Here is a 27,749-nt window from a genome sequence, read left to right as displayed (position 1 = left end):
CCTTCTTTAATAACATAGTCAGCAGAATTAATAATATAATAAGTACCAAACACTTTTAAATTTTCAGTTATAAATTCCATTCACATATATAACAATTTTATAATTTTTTTATTTACCCAATTATTGTGTGATTCGTCAGAGTCCAACAATTTCACATGTACTTTTTGTCTTTTCTTTCACGAAACTTTCTCAACAATATATACATCAGGATACTTTGTGTTTTTTTTTTTGTAATTCTTGATCATAAAAATTTCCCTTGAGTTCTTCTACATTCAATGCCATCATCTTGTGTGTGACTGGATTACAAAAATAACATTTTCAATTACTAAAATTTCTTTTGACCAATAGGCTGTGTATCTTGTAATGTCATAATAAAATGTAAGATAGTAATGTACCAGAACGCTGCTAGGTTTGTTTGACTTGTGGGACAGTGCCACTGAGACGTTGAAAGAACTGAACTGGCAGACTCTTGAAGATAGACATAAATTATTCCAAGAAAGTCTACTAACGATGTTTCAAGAACTGGATTTAAATGATGACTCTAGGAATGTACTACAAACTACTAAATGTCGCTCACAAAAGGATAGTGAGGATAAGATTAGATTAATTACAGCATGCACAGAGACATTTCAACAACCATTTTTCCCTTGCCCCATTTGTGAATGGAAAGGGAAGAAGCCCTACTATAACTAAATAACTTATTTTCATTGTTAACACTTACACTACCAGTATGTTTAATTATTCAATTAAATCTTATATGTTGCTATAGTCTTCTGCTTGTTCGAATGTTTTAGCTGACTTTTCAGAATCATTTACAAGAGTAAGATGTAATTTTTTTTATTTTCATTTACCCTGTCAATGTTAGATAAAATTTTGTGATAATAAAACGAAATCAGAACATTTAAAACGTTGGTAGAATGGTGCTCACTATTTCATGTCTCATAAACTACATTCGAAAAAAAAAATTGTTTATACTCTGTTCTAACAGGAGAGATATAACCGTTGGACACTTCATTTATATCAGATAGTTTATCATGGTGGAATTTAGCGCCTTGTATTTATCATCTACAAAAATTCAGTGTATTAATCCAACAACTTCACTGACATTGAGTGACCACTACCACCTAACCTGAAATGTGTGATGTCTTACATGAAATGTAAAAGGCCTTACTGTCTCTGTTGTTCGTCCATAGAAGAGAAGGTGTCATATTTTGGAGAATAATACTTTAAATTCTAATCCAGTCGTCCACATGCAGGATTTCCCATAGTTTCCCTATATTGCTGAAATAGTATAATTCCAATGAAATGGATGCACCCCATTTCCTTCACCATGTGAGCTTGTGTTTCGTCTCTAATGATCAAAGGGACGTGGAACACCCACCTCCCACCTTGCATGCCGTAGCATGGCCTTGATGGCTTCCTTGCCACGAGTACAATATATTTAGTGAAACATCAGCCGGCATCCCTGACGTATGACTGTCTTGAGGTAAAATACACACCTGTTACACATTCTAAATAAATGTTTAATTTAAACTTATACGAATTTATGCGCAATGAAAGTAGGTCCAAAACTGATTCATCTATTGCACGACAAAATCAAAAATTTTTATATCTTCTTACATGACACTCATGCTAAACAAACTGTACGGTACTTAAATTATCATCATAATAGCAAAATATATAAGCAACTCTTACTGTGTAAATATCACGCCAAGCCAAAGTGCTTGCGAGTGTTTGTCACATAAAATGTTAATTACACCATTATGACTATACACTGATCAGTCAGAACATTATAACCGCCGACCTACTACCGATGTAAACCCGTCAAGGCCATAGCAGGGTCTCCTGGCGAGGAACAACTGCTAATGAGACAAACACAGTAGCAGGTAAAGCAGCAGCAGACTTTGGCTTATTGGTAAAACACTGGGGAAATGCAATCAGTCTACAAAGGAGATTTCTTACAAGTCACTTCTAAAGCACATTCTAGAATGCTGCCTGTGTGTAGAATGGGGGAGGGGCATGATCTATCTGAGTTAGGCCAAGGGCAGATTGTGATAGCCCAAAGGCTCAGCACAAGCATTTCGGAAATTGCCAACTTGCCCAGTGTTCAAGGAGTGCTGTGGTGTGTCTTGATCACATGGCGAAAGTAAGGTGAAACCACGTCCAAACTTTGTGGGGTAGTGCGGCCACCCATCATTAGAGATGTCAGACGTCATAGGCTGAGCAGGTTGGTAAAACAGGAGAGGCAGCAAACTGTGGTGACACTAACATCAGACTTTAATGCTGGATAGACTACAAGTGTGCCTGAACACACAGTGCACGGAACAGTCTTAACAATGGGCCTCCGCAACCGACAACCCATGTATGTTCCGATATTAACAGCACAACATCAGCAACTACAACTGAAATGGGCAGAGCATTGCATGGCCTGTTGAATCCTGAACAGCTTCTCCACAATGCTGATGGGAGGGCGCGAATCCATCGTCTTCCAGGGCAACAGCTCCTGGACACCTGTACTGTGGGATGGAAACAAGCTGGCAGTGGCTCCATTATGCCTTGGGGAACATTCATGTGGGTTTTATGTGTCCAACGGAACTAGTGCAAGGCACCATGACAGCCAAGAAGTATCGTATACTGTTTGCAGACTACAGACACCTCTTGATGGAGATCACTTTTCCCAATGGCAGTGGCACTTTTCAACAAGATAATGCGCCATATCACAAGGCCAGGAGTGTGATGGAATGGTTCGAAGAGCACAGTGGCGAGTTCCAGTTGATGTGCTGCCCCAAACCCCCCACTCGCCAGATATAAACCCGACTGAACACATTTGGAATGTGACTGAACGTGGCGAATTTACGAGAATTAGGTGACGTGTATGTGCAGACGTGGTGCCACCTCCCTCCAGGGACGTATCAACGCCTCGTTGTTTCCATGACACAACGCGTCGCCGCTCTTGTCTGTACCAAAGGTGGACATACCGGCTATTAGGCAGGTTTCCATAATGTTCTGGCTTATGAGTGTAATTTTCAAACCCAATTACAGTGATGCTGCTACATTTGATGCTGTAATGCTTATTTGCAAAAAGAACACAATCCGAATGATCTTATATTGCCAATAAAAATTTTGGAATTGTGTTTAGCTAGAGAATCTAATCATAGTATTTTATCATCAGCCATTACTCTGCAATAACTTCGGCAAATTGTTTATCAAAGAGTGACCAAGAAAAATATTGACGGGAGAGGCAAGAACCACCGTGTTATGATTGACGTTTTTAATTCCAAAATCAACTGTTAATATCCATGTGTCTTCAGTCTTCATATTGAGACCAAAAGACGAAAAACTGGCATCAATTACTGTCCGGAGAGGGAACACGGAACAGGAAAAGACTTATGAGCTTTGTCTATGGAAAAGGCGGTATCGCGTGAAGGTGAGATTAAACTCTACTAGGGATGCGCGGTTGTCTGTTGTGAGATACGCACGTCGCCAACCGTGTAGAACATTTGGAATGGCTAAAACAAAACAGGATCAAATCTGTCCACAAACACACTGTACCTTTTGAAACTATCGATAAGTAATTTAAGGGTCCATATGCTATGCCGACAAATAGATTGATAAGGCACGAACTTTGTGAGACTGTTACGCAAGATTAGATAACACATTACATTTATGTAAACAAGATGCGGGGAGGCACGACGTTAAATAGCTAGTGTATTCATAGCGTGCGCTTTAATAAGAGGAATATATTTGTCAACAAAATATTTAAGTTCCGTCGTTCCGCACTGTTGTACCAGGACGTTGAAGGTATGAACACTTAAAAGTTACATTATTTTTGTGGGTATGTACGGACAATGTTAATGGATGCTTTGACAGATTCCAACACGAGATTCTTTTCGCTCTGGGGGGTCTTATAGAGAAAGTAGCCTCGCGAGTCCGTTTACAATGACACCGAATGGTAGAGAAATTTTTCCGCGATTTATTACGCGGGAAATTACAAATTTATTTGTAGTCACCGTAGTACACTTTTGTACGAAATCATTTTTTAAATTACTCATTGTTGTAGTAAAAACGTAAATAAGTGAATAATGGGCGCGTTTACAAATTGCACTTAACATATTCACGGAAACACTGAGAGTATTCTTCTAAACCACTCAGTCTCAACATTTGTAGTGTGTTGGAAGATTGACCATAGCCATCAACCTCTTTCCTTGTTTGTGTCGATGAACGACTTATATTAAAAAAAAAAAAGAAAAAAGTGGACTGGAAAACGTGTCTGTCGGATGTTCTCTTGCAAGGCGCTGTCCCTGCATGCTATCAACTAAATACAAAATTAATTTATGAGTAGAATGAGCAGAGAGACTGTTCACTGATTAGGCTGTTTTCTGCGTGGCAGCATTATTGTTGGACAATCTTAATGATTCCAGAACAACCAGGTCAATATTGACCCTTCACTTCATGTATAACAATTCACAATAAATGTTATTAAGTCACGAAAATGTGCAAAACGAGAAAAATTTCCCCTTATGTTTGGTCGTGCAAACGTTTTTGCAGTTTCATGCCGGCTGATATTTAAGTGTGTCACTGTTACAGCATACCAATCTTCATTTCAGTGCACATAAATCCTTCCTTGTACAGATATGTTCCTCTACAAACAGTAATTCCCATGTACCAGATTGATTGAGTTGGCAGCTCCACATCACTAGGGTTATCTGCATTTGTTTTAACCACTAGTCTTTGCTGCAACTGAATTGTTTTGCTGTTCATAGACCACATCTGTATAAGTGGTACAACTTACTGAAAGAGTGATTGATACTTCTAGGTAACTCACACCAGGAATTATTGTCAGATAGGTGGTGAAAACACATTAAAGTTGATGCAGAATGAGGGTACAGCATTTACCTACTAAACAAACTTAAATATCTGGCCTGATATCCTCTTGGGACACAGTACTTGGAATCTCTGTACTAGAAGACCTTGCTTCATTGTATACAATTTAACCATATTCCTTATGACTGTGGAGTGAAATTTCAATGTCACTGTCTCTTACAATATTTATATTCCTTCATATCTTGCAGTTAGTATGGGCTATATGCTGATAAAAATAATTTTGTGATGGGCATTTCAGCAAATTTAGTGGTAAAGCCAGCCACCAGCCAATCATAGTTCTTTCTCGAGCACCAAATGTTCACTGTGTTACCTGCTGGTAGGCTGCATTCTGACAACACTGCCCTCTGCCACTGCAATCTGTCAATCATAGAGTTATTTTAATCTGAGTATAGAGTGTGATAGTGCCACCGTGGCAAGGCTAATAAATGTGAATGCGGAATAAAAGTTGTGGGAACATATTGTTCTGTAGTGTTGGACAATATCTACTTTTGTGCCATAAATAACACACTTTTCATTATAGAAACATAAATTGTAAGGTAATTCCAGAAAAGCTGATTAGATTAGATTTACTTTCATTCCAATTGATCCGTAGTGAGGAGGTCCTCCAGGATGTGGAACATGTCAGAAAAACAACAATACACGACAAATATTTACAACTAAAACAAGTAAGCTAATGTACCATTCCACAGATCCCAAGTGGAATGATCATCATTTTTTAATGAACACTAAGAGTCATTTTACAAATACTAATGCACTGAATTTAAAATAAAAAAGTTTTTTATTTATTTATAAGGTAATAAACATGTAATACAACTACTGTAATACTTATTTACAGTGAACACATTACTGCACTGAAATGGTGCAGAAGTTAGATTATACTTACACACACACACACACACACACACACACACACACACACAAATTTTCAGTGAACACATTACTGCACTGAAATTGTGCAGAAGTTATGTTGTACTTATATACAAATCAGTTGGTTTCACTAAGAAATTCATCAATGGAGCAGGAGGAGTTGGCCACCAATAAATCCTTTAGGCTTCTCTTAAACTGAACTACTGTATTAAGTTATAGATAAATGCCCAACAAGCATTTTGGTGGATGCGATGTACGTGTATTTTATATAAAGTTTAAAAAATGCAAAGAGTCGTCATTACTTCATTATTACCATTAGGATGTAGCAAAAATGCTGTCTATCTTGAATGTCCTTTATTTGTGATTGCTCATGTTTGGCAGCCGATTGATCCATTCAATGTGGGGTTCAAACTTTCATCAAGTTCTTAAAACTGAGGATGGTGCTCTGTAGCAGATTTATAGCATGAAGGAAGTTAACTGTATGGAGGGAAAAGTTTAGCTCACAGTAAAAGCCTGCTCTTGCAAGGGCTGATAATACTAAATAAAACAAAAGGTTTGGCACTTGAATAATTTATAGTGTTAACATTACAGAATGTGCTTATGTAATGTGCATAGATAAAGTTCAGAGAATTGAGCTCTTGCTTACAATTCTGAAGTAATGTGGACTCTTTCCTGTAGATAAGCTCGTGGTGCTGAACCTGAAAGGACTGTGATTAAGACACTGGAGTCATTCGAAGCCGGGTTGGATTATTTGTATACATTTGCCATTGAAATTAATGAATTTATGTTGGCACAGTGTTCACAGTAGTGCAAGTGAAATTGATCTACAGATTGCTTTTGATTATATGCCATTCAAAGTATCTTGTTTTGTGTGTATTTTGTTAATGTGCTGTACTTGGAAGATGTTGAATATGATGTAGCTAGGAACATTCCAAAGCTGTAGCTGTAGATGAATACCTGAAGAAAGTGTACGCTATAATATTGGACTAAGAGTGAATAAAGGTGTACGAAACAATATCATCAGCATACTGTGAATGATAGCCAAGAAAAAGTGGGATTAATAAAAAACATGATACTTTGCCTACAATCCGATGACGTTATTGCCATGATAGAGATATGAGTCTTGAGAAATGACCAATAGATGATGGCACTAACAACACAAAAATTTCAGCAAAACTAAAAATGATGAACTCATAGGATGGGCTGTTGTGATTAAGGCTTTGTAACATATTAAAAATCTGAAATTTCAGACCACAGTAGGAGAGTATAAGTTTTCACCAGGGATGTAATTGTAACTATGGAATAAAAGAAAGGTGTCCCTTTCCGACCTAACCCAAGGCTAGGGCTATGGTACAAATAGGTCTGTCAGCATGTCTTCATTGTAAAAATAACGTTTTTTTATTAAATATTTGTTGCCCTCACCAACTCCCAATCAAACCAAAGTATCAGCTTACAACTGAACCTAGACTTTAGGCACGACAACTGCCATAAAAAAGTGCAAAGCAAAATGGCAGTTTTGCCTTCTGTAATACAACTGTAATCTTCACTACATACATGTAGGTCTAGTATTAAACATTATCTAAGCTATGGTCCACAATAACTAAATCACATTACAAATAAAACATGACAGACACCAATAATGTAACATATGATATCACACTTAAAAGAATATACTGATGGCTCCTGTTGTTCATTAATACAAGATGGGTGCCACATCTGGTGAATTCTGGCCAAAAACAAATGCAAAAATGTGTTTGTCAACAATATTTGGACAGATTTAAGGAAACCAAACTGATTCTGTTCAACAATTTGTTACTGTAAGTGATATCTGGCTCAGTTTCTTCGTGCTAAAACTGAAAGAGCAATTAAACCAGTGTGTTGAAGCTTGTCCTCCTGCCCAATAAAGGAAAATTAAATTTCATCTGCCAGAAAGAATATGGCAGATGAAATACTGTAAAAAAATATTCTGGACCATCTAGCCAAGATATTAATGAGAAAAATCTTTGATTGCAAAAGAAAAAATGTTAGGATAATGCATTTTGTAGTTAAGGTGTTTTCAAAATGTAAGAACTAAGAGATTCAAAGTGTGAAGTTTTTGGGACAGCCACCATATTCAGCAAATATGACACTCTCTGACTTACACTTAATCCCATATATAAAGAAAATTATGTCTGGAGAACATTTAGAGCCATTGAGGAGGTTTATTTGCTGACATTCCACAACTGCTCATCAGAGGTGGAAGGTCCTCACTGGAAAAATCTTCGACAAAGTGTAATAATCAAGAAGTACACTATAGCCACCATGCCCCCTTTTTCCAACCATATTCAGAATGTTGAATCTTCAGATCACTGTTTAGCTAACCTGATTGAGGTTTTCCAATATCCTAAATAAACTTGTCTTCCTTCCTTTGGAAAATCTGTACTGGTGTGAAATGTGTTTTATTTATCTCATTACATACAGAATTTCAGAACATTCTGATGTACAGGAGACGTGTCAGAGTTAATTGATTAGGGATTACTTGATTAGGGATTACTTGATTAGGGATCCAGCTTGAGTTGTATGAGTGTTGAAAATGATTTTTTTTTTTTAGTAGATCAGGTCTGCTGCATAGGAAAATCTCTCTTTAAAATTTGAGGAGAACAGGTTACTTAATTTGTTGGCCATTTTTAAACTGTGTGATTACTGAATTGTGGACAGCTACCTATTTCATGCAAGCTTTTGTTTACACTCTGGTATTCCATCCTAAGTGGCAGAGCTGTAATGCGGTGTTTCTATTGATGTTCTAGATATAACATAAGATTGTGGAAGTCAACACTGTGATCTCCAAACCATTCCTCATAGCATTTGCTAGATTCTTAGGTAAATTGTCTTGAAATATATCATCATCATTTGAAAAAGAATGCAAAAGTGTCAAACATACCCATTCTGCAAGGAAATGACTGTACCAGAAATGAGCAATATATTTCTGTCAGCACTAGAGGTTAAAGTTCTTGCTGTGTAGATATCCCCTCACCATACAGCTGCAGTCATCAGTCTGCACTGAGGACACCATTTATTTGTCCCAATAACACATGGTAACCCACACAGGGATTAAAAAACAGTGATTTTTCAACACAGTTGGTCTTTGATTGTCATCAGTCCAACTGTAATGCTTCATGCACTAATTATGAACTATGATGTGACACTAGATTAATCATGCGTGAATACTCACTACCTACAGAGTGGCAAATCTATAATTATATACAGTGATCTTGCATGAATATTTGTTTCAGATGTTATGTGGACTTACAACCGAGTTAGCAGTTGACTGAGGTGGTTATAATTCATTGCATACCATATGTAGACTTGAGCAACATTTTTAGCATATTTGTATTTGAATTTGGGTGTATTTACTTTTTGAATTTGTTTATATGCTCCTTTCTATCTTCTCGTATTTGTGTTGTAGCTATGGTTTGATTTATTCACTGCCATTTCAGTTTGTCTGAGGAATGTTTATTGTTAAGTGAACTGTTAATGTGTCTGATTTCTCACTACACCTTTTTAGTGTTTATTTGTTATTTGAGATTGTGTATCTGTTAATTAGACCATAAAACTCCTTTTAGAATATCTAGCTCTGATTTATTAGCACTGAAAAACTTGATACAAATATACAAGGAAATGCTGTAGTTTGAAATGAAAACTTTAAATACAGTAACAGATACTGTAGTGTATGCAAATGCTGAGAAGAAACTACGAAGCAGAGTGAAACATTAACCTGTCAATTTCACTTTAGTGTTGCTCATAGTTAATCATTTTTGTATTTTCAGGAGCCATGGCAGCTGCCCAGAAGATGTTGAACTTACCATGCAGCTTTACATACTTTGCGAGGATGGTAAGTGTAAATTTACATTTTTAGTAATATACATTTTTTAAGTTTGAGCACCTGTTAACATTTAAAAGTTCCAGTGTTTATTTTTATGGAATGCTTCAACATTTTACACCTTCATGCAGCAGTTGTTGAAGCTGTGATTGCTGAAAGTGATTATACAACAGTCTTTTGAAGACAGCATTTAATAAAAATATTTATTGATGCAGAACAAGCATATGACTAATTGGAGTCGCAGTGATCAGGGTTTTTGTGGTCATTTGCTTGTAATTAGCTTGCAAATGAAGGAAACTAACCAGTTTCCTGAGCTTCTTTGAGCTTCATGATTTATTTCAAGATTCTGTGGTTACCAAACTTACATAACATGAAGGAACATCCCTGAAGGCATTGAACATCTTACAGTGCTTGTCACAGGTCTTTGAGAGCAATCTGCCATTCTGCTCTGTTTTCGAGAAGCTTTTATGTGAGACCAGCTAGAATATGTGTACACATTATATGTATACAAAAATCTCAAGAAAATAACATCACCAAAGCTCAAGAACATCTTAATTATTTACATATATGCCTACATCCACATTCTGCAAGCCACCATATGGTGCATGGTGGAGAGTATCTTGTACCACTACCAGCCATTTCCCTCCCTGTTCCATCAACAAATGTAGTGAGGGATGGCTGTCTATGTGTCTCTACATGAGCCCTAATTTCTGTTATCTTCATGGTCCATACACAAAATGCATATTGGTGGCAGTAAAATTGTTTTGCAATTAACCTCAAGGAACACTGTGGTTAGGATAGTGGTGCCCCAAGGGAGAAGTAGGATGTCAGAAGGTTGGCTGACTTCTGGAGGTGCTGTCTGCAATGCTCTTCCAAGTGGTGGAGAAGAAGGGATTCAATTTCAGAGATGTGATGTATTTAAGAGGGAACTAACTACATGTGGGGTCCCACAAGGTTCCATTTTGGGGCCCTTACTTTTTCTTGTGTATATCAATGACCTTTCATCAGTAACATCACCAGATGCCAAGTTTGTTTTGTTTGCCGATGATACAAACATTGCAATAAATAGCAAATCAAGTGTAGGCTTAGAAAGATCAGCCAATAAAATATTTGTGGACATTAATCACTGGTTCCTAGCCAATTCTTTGCCACTAAACTTTGAAAAAAAAAACACTACATGCAGTTCAGAACTTGTAAGGGGTGTCCCAAGAGTATATGTCTAACATACGATGACAAGAAGATAGAAGAAGTGGACAGTGTTAAATTCTTGGGATTACAGCTTGATAATAAATTCAACTGGGAGGAGCACACCACAGAACTGCTGAAGCGCCTTAACAAATCTCTGTTTGCAATGCCAATTTTGTCAGACATAGGGGATATAAAAATGAAAAAGCTGGCATACTGTGCTTACTTTCATTCCATAATGTCATATGGGATTATTTTTTGGGGTAATTCATCAAGCCAAGCTAAAGTTTTCCAGGCACAAAAACGTGCAGTAAGAGTTATATGTGGTGTGAACTCAAGAACATCCTGCAGAAGCCTATTTAGGGAACTAGGGATACTAACTACTGCTTCCCAATACATTTATTCCTTAATAAAATTTGTCATTAAAAATATATCATTTTTTTCAAACCAATAGCGCAATTCATGGAATCAATACTAGAAATAAGAATAATCTTCACAAGGATTTAAAGTCACTTAGTCTTGTACAAAAAGGTGTCCATTATTCAGGAACACATATTTTCAATAACTTGCCAGCAGCCATAAAAAGCTTAACAACCAATGAAATTCAGTTTAAGAGAAGCCTAAAGGATTTATTGGTGGCCAACTCCTTCTACTCCATTGATGAATTTCTTAGTAAAACCAACTGATTTGTATATAAGTACAACATAACTTTTGCACAATTTCAGTGCAATAATGTGTTCATTGAAAATTTGTGTGTGTGTGTGTGTGTGTGTGTGTGTGTGTGTAAGTATAATCTAACTTCTGCACCATTTCAGTGCAGTAATGTGTTCATTGTAAATAAGTATTACAGTAGTTGTATTACATGTTTATTACCTTATAAATAAATAAAAACCTTTTTTATTTTAAATTCAGTGCATTAGTATTTGTAAAATGACTCTTAGTGTTCATTAAAAAATCACGATCATTCCACTTGGGACCTGTGGAATGGTACATTAGCTTATTTGTTTTAGTTGTAAATATTTGTCATGTATTGTTGTTTTTCTGACATGTTCCACATCCTGGAGGACCTCCTCACTACGGATCAATTGGAATGAAAGTAAATCTAATCTAATCTCTGCACAGTAGCAGTATCTTATAGAAGAAGCAGAGGTGGTTCTGGGATGCCTAAGCCAGAGAGATGTGTTTTTGCAGTACCAGGTTTGTGAGGGTCAGGGACCGATGGAATCTGAAAATGTGAAGGTCATTGTGAAAGGAAGGATGGGATCCACAGATTTTTGTGGTTAATTCATTAGGGAGAATTCGATGGTTAGGCAGCATTTAAGGAACAGGATGTGTAACTGGGTTTTAGTCAAGAAAGGGATACTTTCCTGAAATGATGCAGAAAGATGCAGCCATGGTCCATTGTGGCAGGGATGGCATTGGGAAAGTGGGAAATGACATAGGAAGTGGGCAAATGAAGGTGTTAGGTGGTTGTGAGAGGAGCTAGATAACAGAAAAATATCTACGAAAATGCGTACAGACGTGTAAATATATATAGACAAATGTATAAAAATATGCACAAATACATAAGAAAGCACAAAAATGTCAGAAAAATGTATGGAGCAAATGAGGTTTGGGAGTGTGTGCGTGTTGGTGTAAGGGAATTTATTTTGTATTTATTTATTTATTACCCCATCTATCCAACTGTGATAGACTCACAAGGATATAGAGTGTGCCAGTAAGCAATCAATGCAAAGGTAGTAGTGAAGCAGTCAATCAGTCAAAAGTAATACGACATGTTTGCTATACATATATGTGGTAAGAGTGACAGATTACAACAAACATTACACATAGAAAGTGAAAACAAATTAAAAACCAGTGAAAATTACTATGAATGTTACATGGTATGGTACCTACATCACTGCTCAAACTTAAACTATGGTATATCACAATCAAAATATCTGATCCACAGACCTAGATGGTTTTTTCATTGTGGCAAAAATACTTTTCTAAACTGTAAAATGACCTTTCCAGTAGAAATTATTTCAGGTGCTCCCTAAACGAGGAATGGTTATCAAATTTGTATTTAATATCTGGAGGGAGAGCATTAAAAACTTTTGCACCAGATAGATGCATTCCCTTTTGCACCATGCTCAGGTTTTTACATTCATTGTGGAAATCGTGCTTTCTCCTAGTATCATATCCATGGTATTCACTATTTCTTTTATGAAACTCAGTATATTTGCTGATGAACCCCATAAGAGAAAATTTGTACTGGGACATGACAGTAAGAATTTTTACTTTCTGGAAAAGGTTTCTACAAGTACATCTGAAGTCTAACACCGCTCATTATCCTTATAACACGTTTCTGGGCCAAGAGTATTTTCGTTACTAGTGTTTGGTTCCCCCAAAATATAATACCATATGTTATAAGAGAATGGAAATATCAATAGTATGCTACTTTCATTGTATGTATGTTTCCGCTCTCGGATAGAATGCGTAGGGCAAAAATCGATGAGCTGAGTCTTTTCTGAAGATTTATTATATGATGAGACCAGTTTACTGTGGAGTCTATTAAAATGCCTAAAAACTTTGTTGTTTCAACTCTTTCTATTGACTCTGTTCCACATTTCACAGTTAATTCATCCTCCGTTTTAGCAGTTGCAGTGAACTGAATATAATTAGTCTTATTAAAGTTGAGTGGGGGTCTATTGAAGCTAAACCATTTCACTAAATTGGTAAGAATATTCTTAACAGATCCTTGAAGATCTTCACATGTATAACCATCAATCACAATGTTGGTGTCATCGGCAAAAATGGTAAAAAAGCATTGTAACATTGTACATTGAGGTAGGTGATTTATAAACATGAGGAATAGTACAGGACCAAGAATGGATCCTTGGGGCACTCCACATTTAATGGTTCTCCATTCAGATGAAACCACACCACTATGGAGCTCATTGGTACTATCTACTACTACATTCTGCTTCCTATCTTTGAGGTGTGATTCTAACCACTTATTTGCTAAGCCACTTATTCCTAATAGGTCTGCTTTCTGTAATGGGATGTGGTGGTTCACAGTGTCAAATGCTTTTGACAAGTCACAAAATAATCCAGTTGTTACCATTTTGTCATTGATTGATTCCAGAACTTTATTTGTGAAAGCATAAATTGCTTATTCAGTTGACCATCCCTTCTGGAATCCAGATCAACTTTTGCTGAGAATGTTATATTTATTTAGATGTTCCAAAATTCTCGTATACATAAGCTTTTCCATTATCTTAGAAAAGGCCATTATAAGGGAAATTGGCCTGTAATTTGTGACTTTGGTTTTGTCACCTTTCTTGGAATGGGGTTTTACAACTGCATATTTGAGTCTGTCAGGCACAGTTCCTTGTTGTAAGGATGCATTAAAAATTTGGCTAAGTACATCACTAAAGTAAGGACAGCACTGTTTTAGTAAATTATTAGAGATATTATCTACCCCAGTGGAATAAGAATTCTTGAGGGAGATGATTATTCTTTTAATTTCAGATGCTGTGACAGGTCTAATGTGAATTTTACCTGTATGTTTGGGTATAGTCTTTTGCATATGACTCAAAACTTCATTAACAGAGCTCTTGCATCCTATTTGTTCTGAAGCTGACAAGAAGTGGTTGTTGAAAATATTGGCTATGTTATCAGGATCGTGTACTAGATTACCATCGTTTAATTTTGAGTTCTTCAGAAGTTTTTATGGTTTTCCCTGTCTCCCTTCTAACAATGTTCCAGATAGTCTTAATTTTGTTATGAGAGTTATCAATTTCTTGATCATAATACAATGCTTGTGATTTTTGTATTACCTTCTTTCGTATCTTACAGTACATTTTGTAATGGTTAGTTTTTGTAGTGTCCTTAGAAATTCTAGTTGCAATGTAAAGTTCCCTCTTTGTTTTACATGATTGTTTAATTCCCTTTGTGATCCAGGGTTTGGTCTGTGATGTACCAGTTTTGCTTCTAACAAACTTTTTTGGGAATACCTCTTCAAATAAGGCTGAGAACTCATTTATGAATATATAAAATTTGGCATTAACATCATCCACCCTGCATACTGGGCTCCAGTCCATCTGTTACAGTTTGTGTTTAAGGACTTCAAGTGAATCACTAGTCATTGTCGTAATAGATTTCCAGGTGGGGTTAGCTTCATGCAGAGTGAGCAGCTGTCCATCATGGTCAGACAGACCATTCAAGACAGGGGTGACAGTGAAGCAATGGTGCCTACTTAAATCTATAAAAATATTGTCTATCAAAGACTGACTCTCAGGTGTGATTCTGGTGGGAAAGTCAACTACTGTAATAAGATTATATGAATTCATCAGATGCTGGAGCTCTACTTTTAATTCTATTTGCATCAGAGAGGCCCTAAAGTTAATTCCAAGTACCCTGTAAATTGCCACTGCTATTACTGGGGAGCTATCTACTGTAACTTCAGTTGCACAGGCTTCATATAGTTGTTCTAGACAGTATTTCCTTACATCTATAGCTCCAAATATGACATTATTTTTAACAAAAATAGCTACACCACCTCTTTCCTTGTTGTTTTTAGAGTAGTAGCTTGCAATGTTGTAGTTAGTATTTAAATGTAATAAGTTACTGCCCTTTGTGATATGATGTTCTGTAAAGTATAATATTTGAGCATTGTTTATACAATTTGTCATTTATATTAACTGACAGCTGATCTACTTTGCTGCTAAGTCCCCTTATGTTTTGATGAAAGATGCACAGGTTAGCCTTGTTTGTAGAGGTATCACTTATCTTGGGTGCTTTTGTTCTTTGTACCTGTAGTTAAAAAATCTTTAAGATGTAGTGGGCATACTACTTTCTGTCTACTTGCTGTTCCATGTGCAGTCTGTTTGGCTGTTGTGTTTTCTTCTGTTGCTTCTTTTTCTTCTGCAGGTGACGTTATGTGTAAAAAAAATCTTGGTGTATTTCATCCTTTCTGGATTGAACCATGTTGTAATTTGAGGCTGTATTATGATTTAATTGTTCGTTTCTGGCCTACTGGGTTTAAATCACTTCGTAATTTTCAACTGATTGGGGGCTTTACTGTTTGCTGCTCGCCAAAAACAGTTTGTAATTTGCATTAAATTGCTACTTGTCTTGGTTTCTTCATTGTCAGGTGAGATATTAGTAAATATTTTATCAGCAAAAACATCTTTTCCTGATGCGTTTAAATGAAGGGTGTGAGCTGTATAGAACCTTCGCTCTAAAATGTTTGTGTCTATAACATCAACATTCTGGAAATGAGTACATATTTCTGCGAAACTCTTGTTAGCGACACTAATTTCGTGGTTCTCGCATGACCATCTCGGTAAGTCATGACGGTGTGGGACATTCACAAAGAGAACATTTGTATGAGTCAAGTTATTTAGACAATTTCTCAGTTCTGTGATAGCCTTGTATGATTCATTTCTATAAACTTCATTAGCTCCTCTGAGCAAAGCAACAAAATCATCCTTCGTCAAACTACTTCATTAGATTTTGTTAGGTTTGTTAGTTCTTGTAATGGGGCCCCAGGCTCCACGAATCCAGATTCCCTGAAATTGTATTTTTTCGTTAACACTGCAGAAATTCCCCGGGTGTGACTATCCCCTAATACACAGATCTTCTCGCGTTTTCCAATTTTCGCACTCAGAGGATCAATTAGTTACGGTGTGCTTACTTTTTGTGATTCATTTCCAAAGTTTTCGGCTCCAACAGGCATGCTCAATGAATCTGCAGCAGTGTGCACAATAAAGTTTTTATGTACTTGTGATTGACTGTTTTTAAGCACTGAAGTTTCACTGTTTTTGCACACTGTAGTTTTAGTGTTATTTTGAGATTGGACTTTCTGGGAACAAGATTGGACATCCTGGGAACAGTTTTCTTCCGTTTTTCACTTGTTTCCTTCTGATGAATCTTCTTTGTTCATCAGCGTCTCACGTATTCGGGATTGAAGTTTCTTCATGTCCGTTTTTAAAGCACTGATTATAAATTGTGAACTGGAAATTCATTCATTAAGCCTTGAAATTTTGTCCTTACAATTTACACACATTCTCTTTTTACCACCGAAATTTACTTTTTTCCACAGAGAAGCACGATTTACTTTTACACTTGCCACCATCTTGTATATAAGGGGGGAGGTGGATGGAGGGATTGGTTAGGTCAAGGTTAACTAGTTTGTGTGGTATTGATAGATGTGGAAAACACCATGGAAAAACGTACAAGAATGAAGGAGGAAATGAGATTGAAAGGAGTAATTATAATTATCAGCAGGAAGAATTTGGGGCATGAGGGCATGAGACGCTGCACCAACAATCCCCGCTGTCACATAGCTGTGTGTTGTGTGAGGACAAGACCTTTGGTACAGTGTGACTCAGATGTCAGAGTGTGTTTGGAAGGCAATGAAAAACTGTAGGAACGAAGAGAAATAATGCATACTGGGTAGAGTAATACTTTAGAGAATAGTAATAAAGGAAAACACAGAGCTGTGGCATGGAAGGAAAGCCATTATATATACTGCCCAATAGAGATTACTTTTATTTATTGTATTAATAGTCTGAGGCACATGCCCATTATCAGCAACATTTGTGTTACAGAAGACGAAATATCTTTCAAGTTACGTTTATCTCCATGTATAGTGTTTCATATTAGCTACTTGATGTGGTTGCTACATTGTGCAGTCACATTAAGGAATATGAAACACTGTACAATAGAAATAAATGTAATTCAAAAGGTATTTTGTGTTTTGTAATGCAGATGCTACTGATGATCAATCAATAAAATTAATATCCATTGGGCAGATTACAGTGTAGGTGTGTGTTTTTTTGCAATGTGCAGAGCACCACTTGTTTGACTCTCTTCTCTAGGGTTTGCAAACTAAGGTAAACAAAAAAGGAACTGAATGATCTAATTAAACATTTTTTGGCAAAATAAGACCCTCTCCCACAACCTGTCAGAAAAGAACACACACACACACACACACACACACACACACACACACACACACACATGTGCGCGCGCTTTTTCCAGGGAGCCTGGTAAATGTCTAGAATGATAATAGATTTCAAACTGGAACTTCAGACTGGTGTAATTGTGCTTGGTAGCAACAATTCAGTCTTCTGAGCTAATCTTGTTACTACTCATTCATTGCCTCTGTAATTCGTATTTTCCTTCATTATCTATGACCCAACACATGATGATAAACACCACAACGAATTCCCACCTCTGACTAAAACACAACAGCAGAGTAACTGATGGTGTAGACCTTGCAAATGATGAGGTCCTTACCCTGCTGTGCTCGGTGGCTCTAAAGTTTCACAACAGCGATCGACTTACTTCCTTTGGAGTATTCATTTCTGAAAAAATTAGGAACCTTAGAAGCACATGGCTCCAGTCTCTGGTAGAAGTGCGCATCAATAAAGTAATTTTTTTATTTGCGAATTGACTCGGAAACCCAGCATCTAATCTCTGGTATTTCTTCATTAGCCATCAGCCAGTCCTTGTATGTTGGAGATCCCAATGCATTCAGCTTAGCCCATGAATTAAATTAATTGGAGCAACAGCAAAATGTCCACATGTTTCAGAATCTTTCTAATGCTTTAGTCTATGAGCTCTCCAAATGAAGAAAAATATGCATTAATAATATAAACTGAAGACTTTACAAACATGTCACTTTGATGATTGTTACTTTTTTCATAATATAAAGTTTTCTTGTATTTAGAATTCATCATTATGATTACAAGTCTTGCGAGATAAAATACATTTACGTACATATTGTTTATCTGTTCATTTGTAAATGTTCAGAATCTAGCAACTGTTTTGTTCCTCTCAGGATTCCTTATAAGTGATACTGGCTGTAGAACACTGCAGCTTCGCGGGTGCACAGTGCAGTTACACCTGGTAAACAAACCCACTGGCAGCCACACAGGCACATTTAACCTCAACTGCAGCTTGAACTAAGTAGTAGTGTGTGCACTGCTCCGTAGGTGTGAATGCAGTCACTTGTGCACTCATGTTGAGAAAGGGGCATGCATGTGGGGCAAGCACAGGAACACAGCAATTAGGTGCAATGCATACAGATGTAAATGTGACTTAACGTATGCTATTGTTAGACACCTCTTTCAGAAAGGTAGTAGGAGAGATATCAATAACTATTGACTAGGTTCACTAATAAATCAATTCTCAGAGGTGCTGTAACAGATAGTGTTTTGAAGAATGGTTGAGCATATCTGGAAATATAAGTTTCTGAGTTGGTCACCATTTGGATTCTAGAAGGACCTCTCCAATTAATTTGTATAATGTTGATTGTCAAACCACATTATTCTGGAGTAGCTTAAAGTTTATGGCTTTCGAGGTATACTAAATAAGTGGCTCACTTCGTATTTAACTGTTAGGAAATAAAGGGTCATATTATGTAGCTCGTGCAGGTCTCATAATGAATTTTATTCTGAATGTGGACAATTAACTACTGACAGTCCAACTGGGTCAGTTCTGGGACCATTCCTGTTCTTGCTATGTATATCTACATGTGCATGATTACTCTGCAATTCACACTTAAATGTCTGACGAAAGGTCCATAGACCCACATTCAGACAGTTTTTGTATAATTCAAACCTTGATAGCATGTGGGGGAAAAAAATCAAGACCTAAATCTTTCCATACAAGTTCTGATTTCCCATATTTTATCACGATGTAAGTGGAATTCGACATAACATTTTGACGTTTGGAGAACAAAGTTGATGAGCATAGTTTCATGAGTAGATCTCGCCACATTGAAAAACAGCTTATTTTAATGATCGCCTGCCATCTCATTTATCATATCAGTGACACTGTCTTCCGTATTAGTGAAGTTTTTTGATGTTCTTCATCAATCTTATCTGTTAACTATCCCATACTGTGCAGCAGTACTCCAGAAAAGGATGGACAGGTATTGTGTAGATAGTCTCTTTAGTAGATTTGTTACATCTTTTAAGTGTTCTACCAGTAAAACGGTCTTGCCCATAACGTTTTCTATATGATGGTTCCAATTTCAGTTGTTCTTAATTGTAATTACAATGCATTCAATTAAACCAGCACCCTTTAAATTTGTGCAGTTTGTCATACTCATGTGGAGGACCTCACACTTTTTATTATTCAGGGTCAACTGTCACTTTTCGCACAATGAATATATCGTGTGTAAATGATTTTGTAATTTGTGGTGATCTTCTGATGACTCCACTAGATGGTAAATGGCAATATGATCTGCAAACATTCTAAGAGTGCTGCTCAGATTGTCTCCTAAATTGTTTATATACATTAAGAACAGAAGAGTGCCTACCACCCGTCCTGGGGAACGCCAAATCTCATTTTGGTTCTGTTAGTTGACTTCCCATGAATTACTACAAATTGTGATCTTTCTGACAGAAAATCACATATTCTGTCACAAAACTGAAACAGTGCTCCGTAGGTTGGATAATAAGCCACTTATGAGAAACATTGTCAACGTCATTCTGGAAAGCTCGAAATATGGAATTGTTACGAGATCCCTCATCAGTAGTGCTTATTATTTCACGTGAATAACGAGCAAGTTGTTCTGGTTGTGTGTCAGTATATAGCTTTCTTTGCGGTATTTCATTATGTTGCCACACTGCAAATTGATGTCAGTGATATCAGTCTATGATTCAGCAGATTACTTCTATTTCCTTTCTTGTGTATTGGTGTAGCATGTTCAGCTTTCCAGTCGTTGAGCATGGGTCCGTTTTGTTGAGTGGGCTGTTGTATATAATCACTAAAAATTGAGCTATTTCATCAGAGTACTCTGAAAGGAACCTAATTGGTATATAAACTAGAGTGGAAGATTTTCCTGTAATAAGTGACTTAAATTACTTCACAACACTGAGGGGTATCTACTTCCAAATTACTCATAGTGGCAGCTATTCTTGATTTGAATTCTATAATATTTACTGAATCTTCTTTGGTGAAAGAATTTTGGAAGACCATGTTTAGTAACTCCGCCTTAGTTATGCTGTTGTTGGCAACATTACCATTGCTGTCGTGCAGATTTTAAGACAGAGTTTCCATGTCAAAACTATTTAAAACAACTCGTATTGAAGTCCACACCAGATTTCAAGCATCTGTCACCAATTGTGCACCGATAAAGGAAAAATTGTGCTCTTTGCTGGTGTAAGTTTCGTAATTAAGCCCAAAGAGCTGCAACAATAGAATGAGTATAAAATATTGTTGATTGGTTCTTGGTAAATTGTGTATCATATAGAAAAAATAATTTTTCCATTCTGTGCAAGGGCAGATATGTTATCTTTAATATCAATAAAGAACAGGGAAAGGAAATATGTAAAACCGATTGTTCAGAATTCCTGGTTGGGCATATTGATCAGAACTTGAATTGGAAATCACATGCTGTATTACATGAGACATTTTCAGAAATTAAGTGAGCAAATTTTTTATATCTGTTGTAGAAAAAGTATATTAAAAAAAAGAGATATTGTTGATACACTTGTTGACTATTTTTCCACATAATCGCCATCCCATTCAGTGCATGTGGTGAGTTGCATCCCAAGCTTCCTGATGCTTTCCTTGAATAACTCTTCCGCCAGCTCCGTCCTCCACTTCTGAACTTCTTTCTGCACCTGCTCTTGAGTTAAACATTTGATTCCACTCATGGTGGGCCTTCAGGGAGGTGAAATGAAGATAATATGAAGGCACAAAGACAGGGGAATATGGGGGTGGGGAGTCTAAGAGCACTTTGGTGGCTAAGGCTGTGTGAGGTGTCATGCAACAAGCCCACTCCCTTCGTCAGAATCCTCTCCTTTTGTTTTGACTGCTCCTTTTGTGTTTTTTAGAGTCTCACGATGTTGGGAATTGCTGGTGAGGAAGAAATTCAACCAAAATGATATCCTTTTGGTCCCAAAACATTGAGACCATGATTTTTTGCTCAAAATTGTGGTTTTGAATTTTTTGGCAGATGGGGAACTGGTGTGACGCCACTGTGGTGACTGTCTTTTAGTCTCAGGCAGCTAATGAGCCACCTACATTTCATCTCCAGTCACAAGAGAGCTTCCCGCCCCCCAGGGGACTCACAACCACAACTCTTTGGTAGGTTTGTGTTTGGCTACCACGGGGCCTCAGCCTTTCCGGCTCTCTTCCCTTCCATGATGCATATTTATCCTCTTGCTATTCTTTTTCCCCTCCTTTGGAGAAGGTGTCCAGGATGCTTTCGGAAATGTGTTTTGCATTTTCAGTAGCCGGTATCAGAACAGTCTCTCCACTGTTTTTTGTTCCTTTTTTTTCCTTCTTCGTTACCCTTCTCGTATCCTTCCTCTGCTTTGGTGTTTGAGGTTTTTCTTTTTCCTCCCTGTGTTATCCTGAAGGCCGGGCCATGCATGTGACTGGTAACAGGTGACCGGGTAACGCGTAATTCCCAGCCCCGGGTCGACAGGTAGGGTTCGCATGTACCCCCTGGTACAGGCCAAGTCCAGGCTGCTACCTTCTCAAACTGCCGATTGGACCCTCTTGTCAGGTGTTGGGGAGTTGTGACCTACGGTGTGAACGATCACCTAAGGCAGATGTGCTCCCCTCTGAGACGGGAGGGGGGGGGGGGCAGTTGGAAGGAGCACACCATCAGAGATGCTGGCAATCTTGGGGGCAGTGAACCAATCTTCGCCTTCACTGTCAATGTCTACTAAACGTAAATGGAATGAGGCTAATGATTCAAAGAACCTCCCAGCTGCACCACGGTTCCTTGTGGTTTCATGCACTGAAAATGGTCAGTCTTTGCTATGATAAATATATTTATTATTCTGAAAGGTGTTGATGCAGTTGCCAGCCCTGTGAAATCCTGCTTTCATTTACACAATGGCACTTTGCTTTTGGAGACTACTTCCGATTCTCAAGCACAACCACTGCTCGCAGCCTTGCTCCTCCACGGCTATCCTATTTGTGTTGAGGCCCATCGAACATTGAATTCTTCACATGGTGTTATTTACACTAGGCTGCTCGATGGTCTGACTGAGGCAGAAATCTGAACGTACTTCTCTGATCAGGGTGTCACTGCCTTCCATTGGATGACGATAAAGGCGAATGCATACGTAGTGCCCACACGCACTGTTTTTTCACCATCAAAGTTCAAAGCAGGGTACGGAGTTATCACAGTCAGATAACTGCTACCAGTGTCACACTCAAATGTCCTGTTGACACCCAGCCAAATGTGTAACCTGCGGTAGGGATGCTCATAAGAGTGATTGTCCACCTCCTTCTCCCTGCTTTATCAATTGTGATGGCGACCGTGCTGCCGCCTCCTGAGATTGTCCTGCGTGTCTCTATGAGCGCGCTGTCCATGAGATCTGGGTGAAGGAAAAAGTGCCTTACCCAGTCGCTCGCAAATTGTTGGCTAGTCGGAAGCCCTGCGACCTACCATCTGGCACTTACAGTACTGTTCTTGCTACATCACACTCCACAAAGGATATGGCCACACAGACATGTGACCTCAAATTCAGCACCACAGTTGTAAAATACCCAGTGTCATTGTAGCATCCCCGTCTCCTCAATGCTCCTCCAGCTGTGCAACAAGCCACCCTCACAAGGCAAAATCACCTGCTACACAACCGACAGGTTTGAGAGGACAGATGGAATACTCCCACGAAGACTTCTTATGTCCCTCCTGCCAACAAACATCTGAGTCTTCCTCTGCTAACCGGAAAGGCTTCAAGAAATCAATCAAAGGCAAACGGTCTTCTCCTTGTTCCATCATCTTTCGGGAGTGCACTCGGGACAGTGACAATTCTTCTTGCGATATTTCGCCTAGAAACCTCCCAGCCATCTTCAAGGCGAGTCAGAGACTAAGGCTGGGATGATGATGGCTGGGAGGTTTCTAGCTGAAATATCGCAAGAAGAATTGTCACTGTCCCGAGTGCACGCCCGAAAGATGATGGAACATTATGTCCGCCGGGAAAACTTCAAGTGTCTTCTCCTTCACTGACGTGGATATCCTCTTTCACTGTGTCACCATATGATACCCTCACCTGGCCAACCTCTGGTCACTGGTGTGCGCTGTCAACCGTTTTTCTGCCCTGGACTCCACAGACTTGCAGAAAGAGAATGCCGACACCTCTGTAGATCTCATGGAGCAGGATCCTTCAGCCTCTGTACCTTGCAGCAGTGAGTCTTCAAAGGCTGGCAGTCGGCAGCATGGAGGTGACACACCTTCATTTTCTCACTCCTGCCCTTTTCTCGTCATGACTATCCTCCAAAGGAACGTTCACGGCCTTTGATCCAATAAAAAGGACGTATGGCTGCTTTTGGAATCACAGCATCCACATGTTTTCTGCTTCCAGAAAACAAAATTGTGTCCTCATAATTACTTTGAGACCTCACATTTCTTCCCGGTCCGCTTTGACCTTCGCCCCCTGAGGACAGCATTCTATCTCAAGGGAGAGTCATGCAGCTCATCTGGGATGACATTCATAGTCAACCTATATCCCTGACTACTTAGCTTCAAACAGTTGTAGTCCAAATTTGCCTTCCTCACTTCACCTTTCCCCTTTGTTCCGTTTACATTCCTCTGTCATTTAGTGTCACCAGGGTTGGCTTCCTCCAGTGTAATCGACAACTCCCTCACCCCTTTCTGGTGCTCGGTGACTAATGTGTACCATCCCCTTTGGGGCTCTCACAGAACCTGTCAGAGAGGTGCCCTGTTGGCGCTCCTTTTCGATCAGCTTAACTTCATCTGCCTTATCACGGGAGCACCCATGTACATGCACACCCAAGCTTGCTAAGGCCGGCTAGAGACTTTACTCCTTGGGAACCTTTGGTAACCAACATTTCCCCATTCGTAATGACCAGATAGAATATCTTACAAACATTATCCTTACCACTGTGGAATGTTCCATTCCTAGCATTCCCTCTTCACCGCGCCATGTCCCGGTCCCTTGGTGGACTAAGGCATGCTGTGATGCAATTTGTGTGCAGTGATGTGCCTTCTGCGTTTTTAGCCGTCATCCTACAAAGGCATACTGTATTCATTGTAAACAGTTGCGTGCATTGTGTTGTCACATTCTTCGGGATAGCAATAAAGCTAGCTGGATTTACTTTACTAGTTCTTTTAACAGTTCCCCTCCCTTTTCTGTTGTGTGGGCCAACTTCTGACAGCTCTCTGGGACCAAGGTCCATTCCCCAATTTTCGGCTTGACAGTAGCAGATGATGTCATAGTGGACCCTATTGCTATCTTGAACACCTTGGGCTGCTATTGTGTGGAGATTTTGAGCTCCACCCACTATTACCCTGCCTTCCTCCATTGGAAACAAGTGAGAGTCATTTGGGTGATGCCCTTCTCTTCTCAGAATAGTGAGTGCTACTTTACTATGAGGGAACTAAATCATGCTCTCATTTCATCCTGATGCCTCACCCCAGAGCCGGATGATGTTCACATTCAGATGTTGCAGAACCTTTCTCTTGTGGACAAGCACTTTCTCCTTCATACGTACAATCGCATCTGGCCAGAGGGCAAGTTTCCCAGTTGCTGGCATGAAGCAACTGTCATACCCATACATAAGCCTGGTAAGGGCAAACACCTTCCTTCTAGTTATTGCCCCATTTCTCTCACCAACTTTGTTCGCAAGGTGATGTAACATATGATTTGTGCCCAGTTGGTATGGTGGCTTGAGTCTCGAAATTTACAAACCACTGCACAGTGTGGATTTTGAGTATGCTATTCTACAGCTGACCATCTTGTCACTTTGTCAACCCTCGTCATGACTTGTTCTCTGTGGAAATACCAGACTGTGGATATGTTTTTCGATCTGGAGAAAGCCTACAACACCTGCTGGAGAACTTGTATCCTCCGTACTCTCTACACGTGGAGCTTCCATGGCCGCATGCCCTGCTTCCTTCAGGAATTTTTAAAAGATCGAGTTTTCAACGCATGTGTGGGTTCTGCGTTGTTGGACACGTTTATCTAGGAAAATGGCTTGTCTCAGTTTTTGTCCTGAGCGTTGTCCTCTGTACTATTGCCATTAACCCTATTATGGCCTGTCTTGTGCTGGACATCTCTAGCTCCCATTTCATTGATGATTTTGCGATCTATTGCAATTCTCTGTGGACTTGTTTCCTTGAGCACCGGCTTCAGCAGTGTCTTGGTTGTCTACTCACGGAGCATTGACAGTGGCTTTTACTGTTCCACTGACAAAACCATTTGTATGAATTTCTGGCAGCACAATGAAATTCGTGGGGCTCATGCTTGGCAGGAAACTTCCTTGGTTCTTCCATATGTCTTACCTGGACGCCCGCTGTACGCAGGCCTGTTACCCTGTTACGAAACGCGCCGCTCTTCTTTGGATCTTCTCTATCTCCTCCGTCAACCCGATCTGGTACAGATCCCACACTGATGAGCAATACTCAAGTATAGGTCGAACGGGTGTTTTGTAAGCCACCTCCTTTGTTGATGGACTACATTTTCTAAGGACTCTTCCAATGAATCTCAACCTGGTACCCGCCTTACCAACAATTAATTTTATATGATCATTCCATTTCAAATCGTTCCGCACCCATACTCCCAGATATTTTACAGAAGTAACTGCTACCAGTGTGTGTTCCGCTATCATATAATCATACAATAAAGGATCCTTCTTTCTATCTATTCGCAATACATTACATTTGTCTATGTTAATGGTTAGTTGCCACTCCCTGCACCAAATGCCTATCCGCTGCAGATCTTCCTGCATTTCGCTGCAATTTTCTAATGCTGCAACTTCTCTGTATACTACAGCATCATCCGTGAAAAGCCGCATGGAACTTCTGACACTATCTACTAGGTCATTTATATATATTGTGAAAAGCAATGGTCCCATAACACTCCCCTGTGGCATGCCAGAGGTTACTTCAACGTCTGTAGACGTCTCTCCATTGATAACAACATGCTGTGTTCTGCTTGCTAAAAACTCTTCAATCCAGCCACACAGCTGGTCTGATATTCTGTAGGCTCTTACTTTGTTTATCAGGCAACAGTGCGGAACTGTATCGAACACCTTCCGGAAGTCAAGGAAAATAGCATCTACCTGGGAGCCTGTATCTAATATTTTCTGGGTCTCGTGAACAAATAAAGCGAGTTGGGTCTCACACAATCGCTGTTTCCGGAATCCATGTTGATTGCTACAGAGTAGATTCTGGGTTTCCAAAAACGATATGATACTCGAGCAAAAAACATGTTCTAAAATTCTACAACAAATCGACGTCAGAGATATAGGTCTATAGTTTTGCGCATCTGCTCGACGACCCTTCTTAAAGACTGGGACTACCTGTGCTCTTTTCCAATCATTTGGAACCTTCCGTTCCTCTAGAGACTTGCGGTACACGGCTGTTATAAGGGGCGCAAATTCTTTCACGTACTCTGTGTAGAATCGAATTGGTATCCCATCAGGTCCAGTGGACTTTCCTCTGTTGAGTGATTCCAGTTGCTTTTCTATTCCTTGGACACTTATTTCAATGTCGGCCATTTTTTCGTTTGTGTGAGGATTTAGAGAAGGAACTGCAGTGCGGTCTTCCTCTGTGAAACAGCTTTGGAAAAAGGTGTTTAGTATTTCAGCTTTACGCATGTCATCTTCTGTTTCAATGCCATCATCATCATCCCGGAGTGTCTAGATATGCTGTTTTGAGCCACTTAGTGATTTAACGTAGGACCAGAACTTCCTAGGATTTTCTGTCAAGTCGGTACATAGAATTTTACTTTCGAATTCACTGAACACTTCACGCATAGCCCTCCTTAGGCTAACTTTGACATCGTTTAGCTTCTGTTTGTCTGAGAGGTTTTGGCTGCATTTAAACTTGGAGTGAAGCTCTCTTTGCTTTCGCAGTAGTTTCCTAACATTGTTGTTGAACCACGGTGGGTTTTTCCTGTCCCTCACAGTTTTACTCAGCACGTACCTGTCTAAAACGCATTTTACGATTGCCTTAAACTTTTTCCAT

The 27,749-nt window shown here is 38.9% G+C and overlaps 1 protein-coding gene across 2 annotated transcripts in view; it reads left to right on the top strand.

Annotated features, from left to right (window-relative positions):
* Positions 1–3,364: 3,364 nt before the first annotated feature.
* LOC124555651 (succinate--CoA ligase [GDP-forming] subunit beta, mitochondrial) overlaps positions 3,365–27,749 on the top strand; it is a 96,557-nt gene continuing 72,172 nt past the window's right edge. The window contains exons 1-2 of one of the 2 annotated variants that reach the window (XM_047129635.1): positions 3,365–3,427; positions 9,558–9,622. In XM_047129635.1, coding sequence (XP_046985591.1) covers positions 3,403–3,427; positions 9,558–9,622 — 90 coding nt within the window. In that variant the 5' untranslated portion in view covers positions 3,365–3,402. Of the gene's footprint in view, positions 3,428–3,479; positions 3,802–9,557; positions 9,623–27,749 lie in introns of those variants that run through there. The other variant, XM_047129636.1, reaches the window with a different exon arrangement.

The sequence above is a fragment of the Schistocerca americana genome, chromosome X (genome assembly GCF_021461395.2).
Source record: "Schistocerca americana isolate TAMUIC-IGC-003095 chromosome X, iqSchAmer2.1, whole genome shotgun sequence".
In the NCBI taxonomy this organism is placed as follows: domain Eukaryota; kingdom Metazoa; phylum Arthropoda; class Insecta; order Orthoptera; family Acrididae; genus Schistocerca; species Schistocerca americana.
This window is presented reverse-complemented; position numbering and strand designations above follow the sequence as displayed.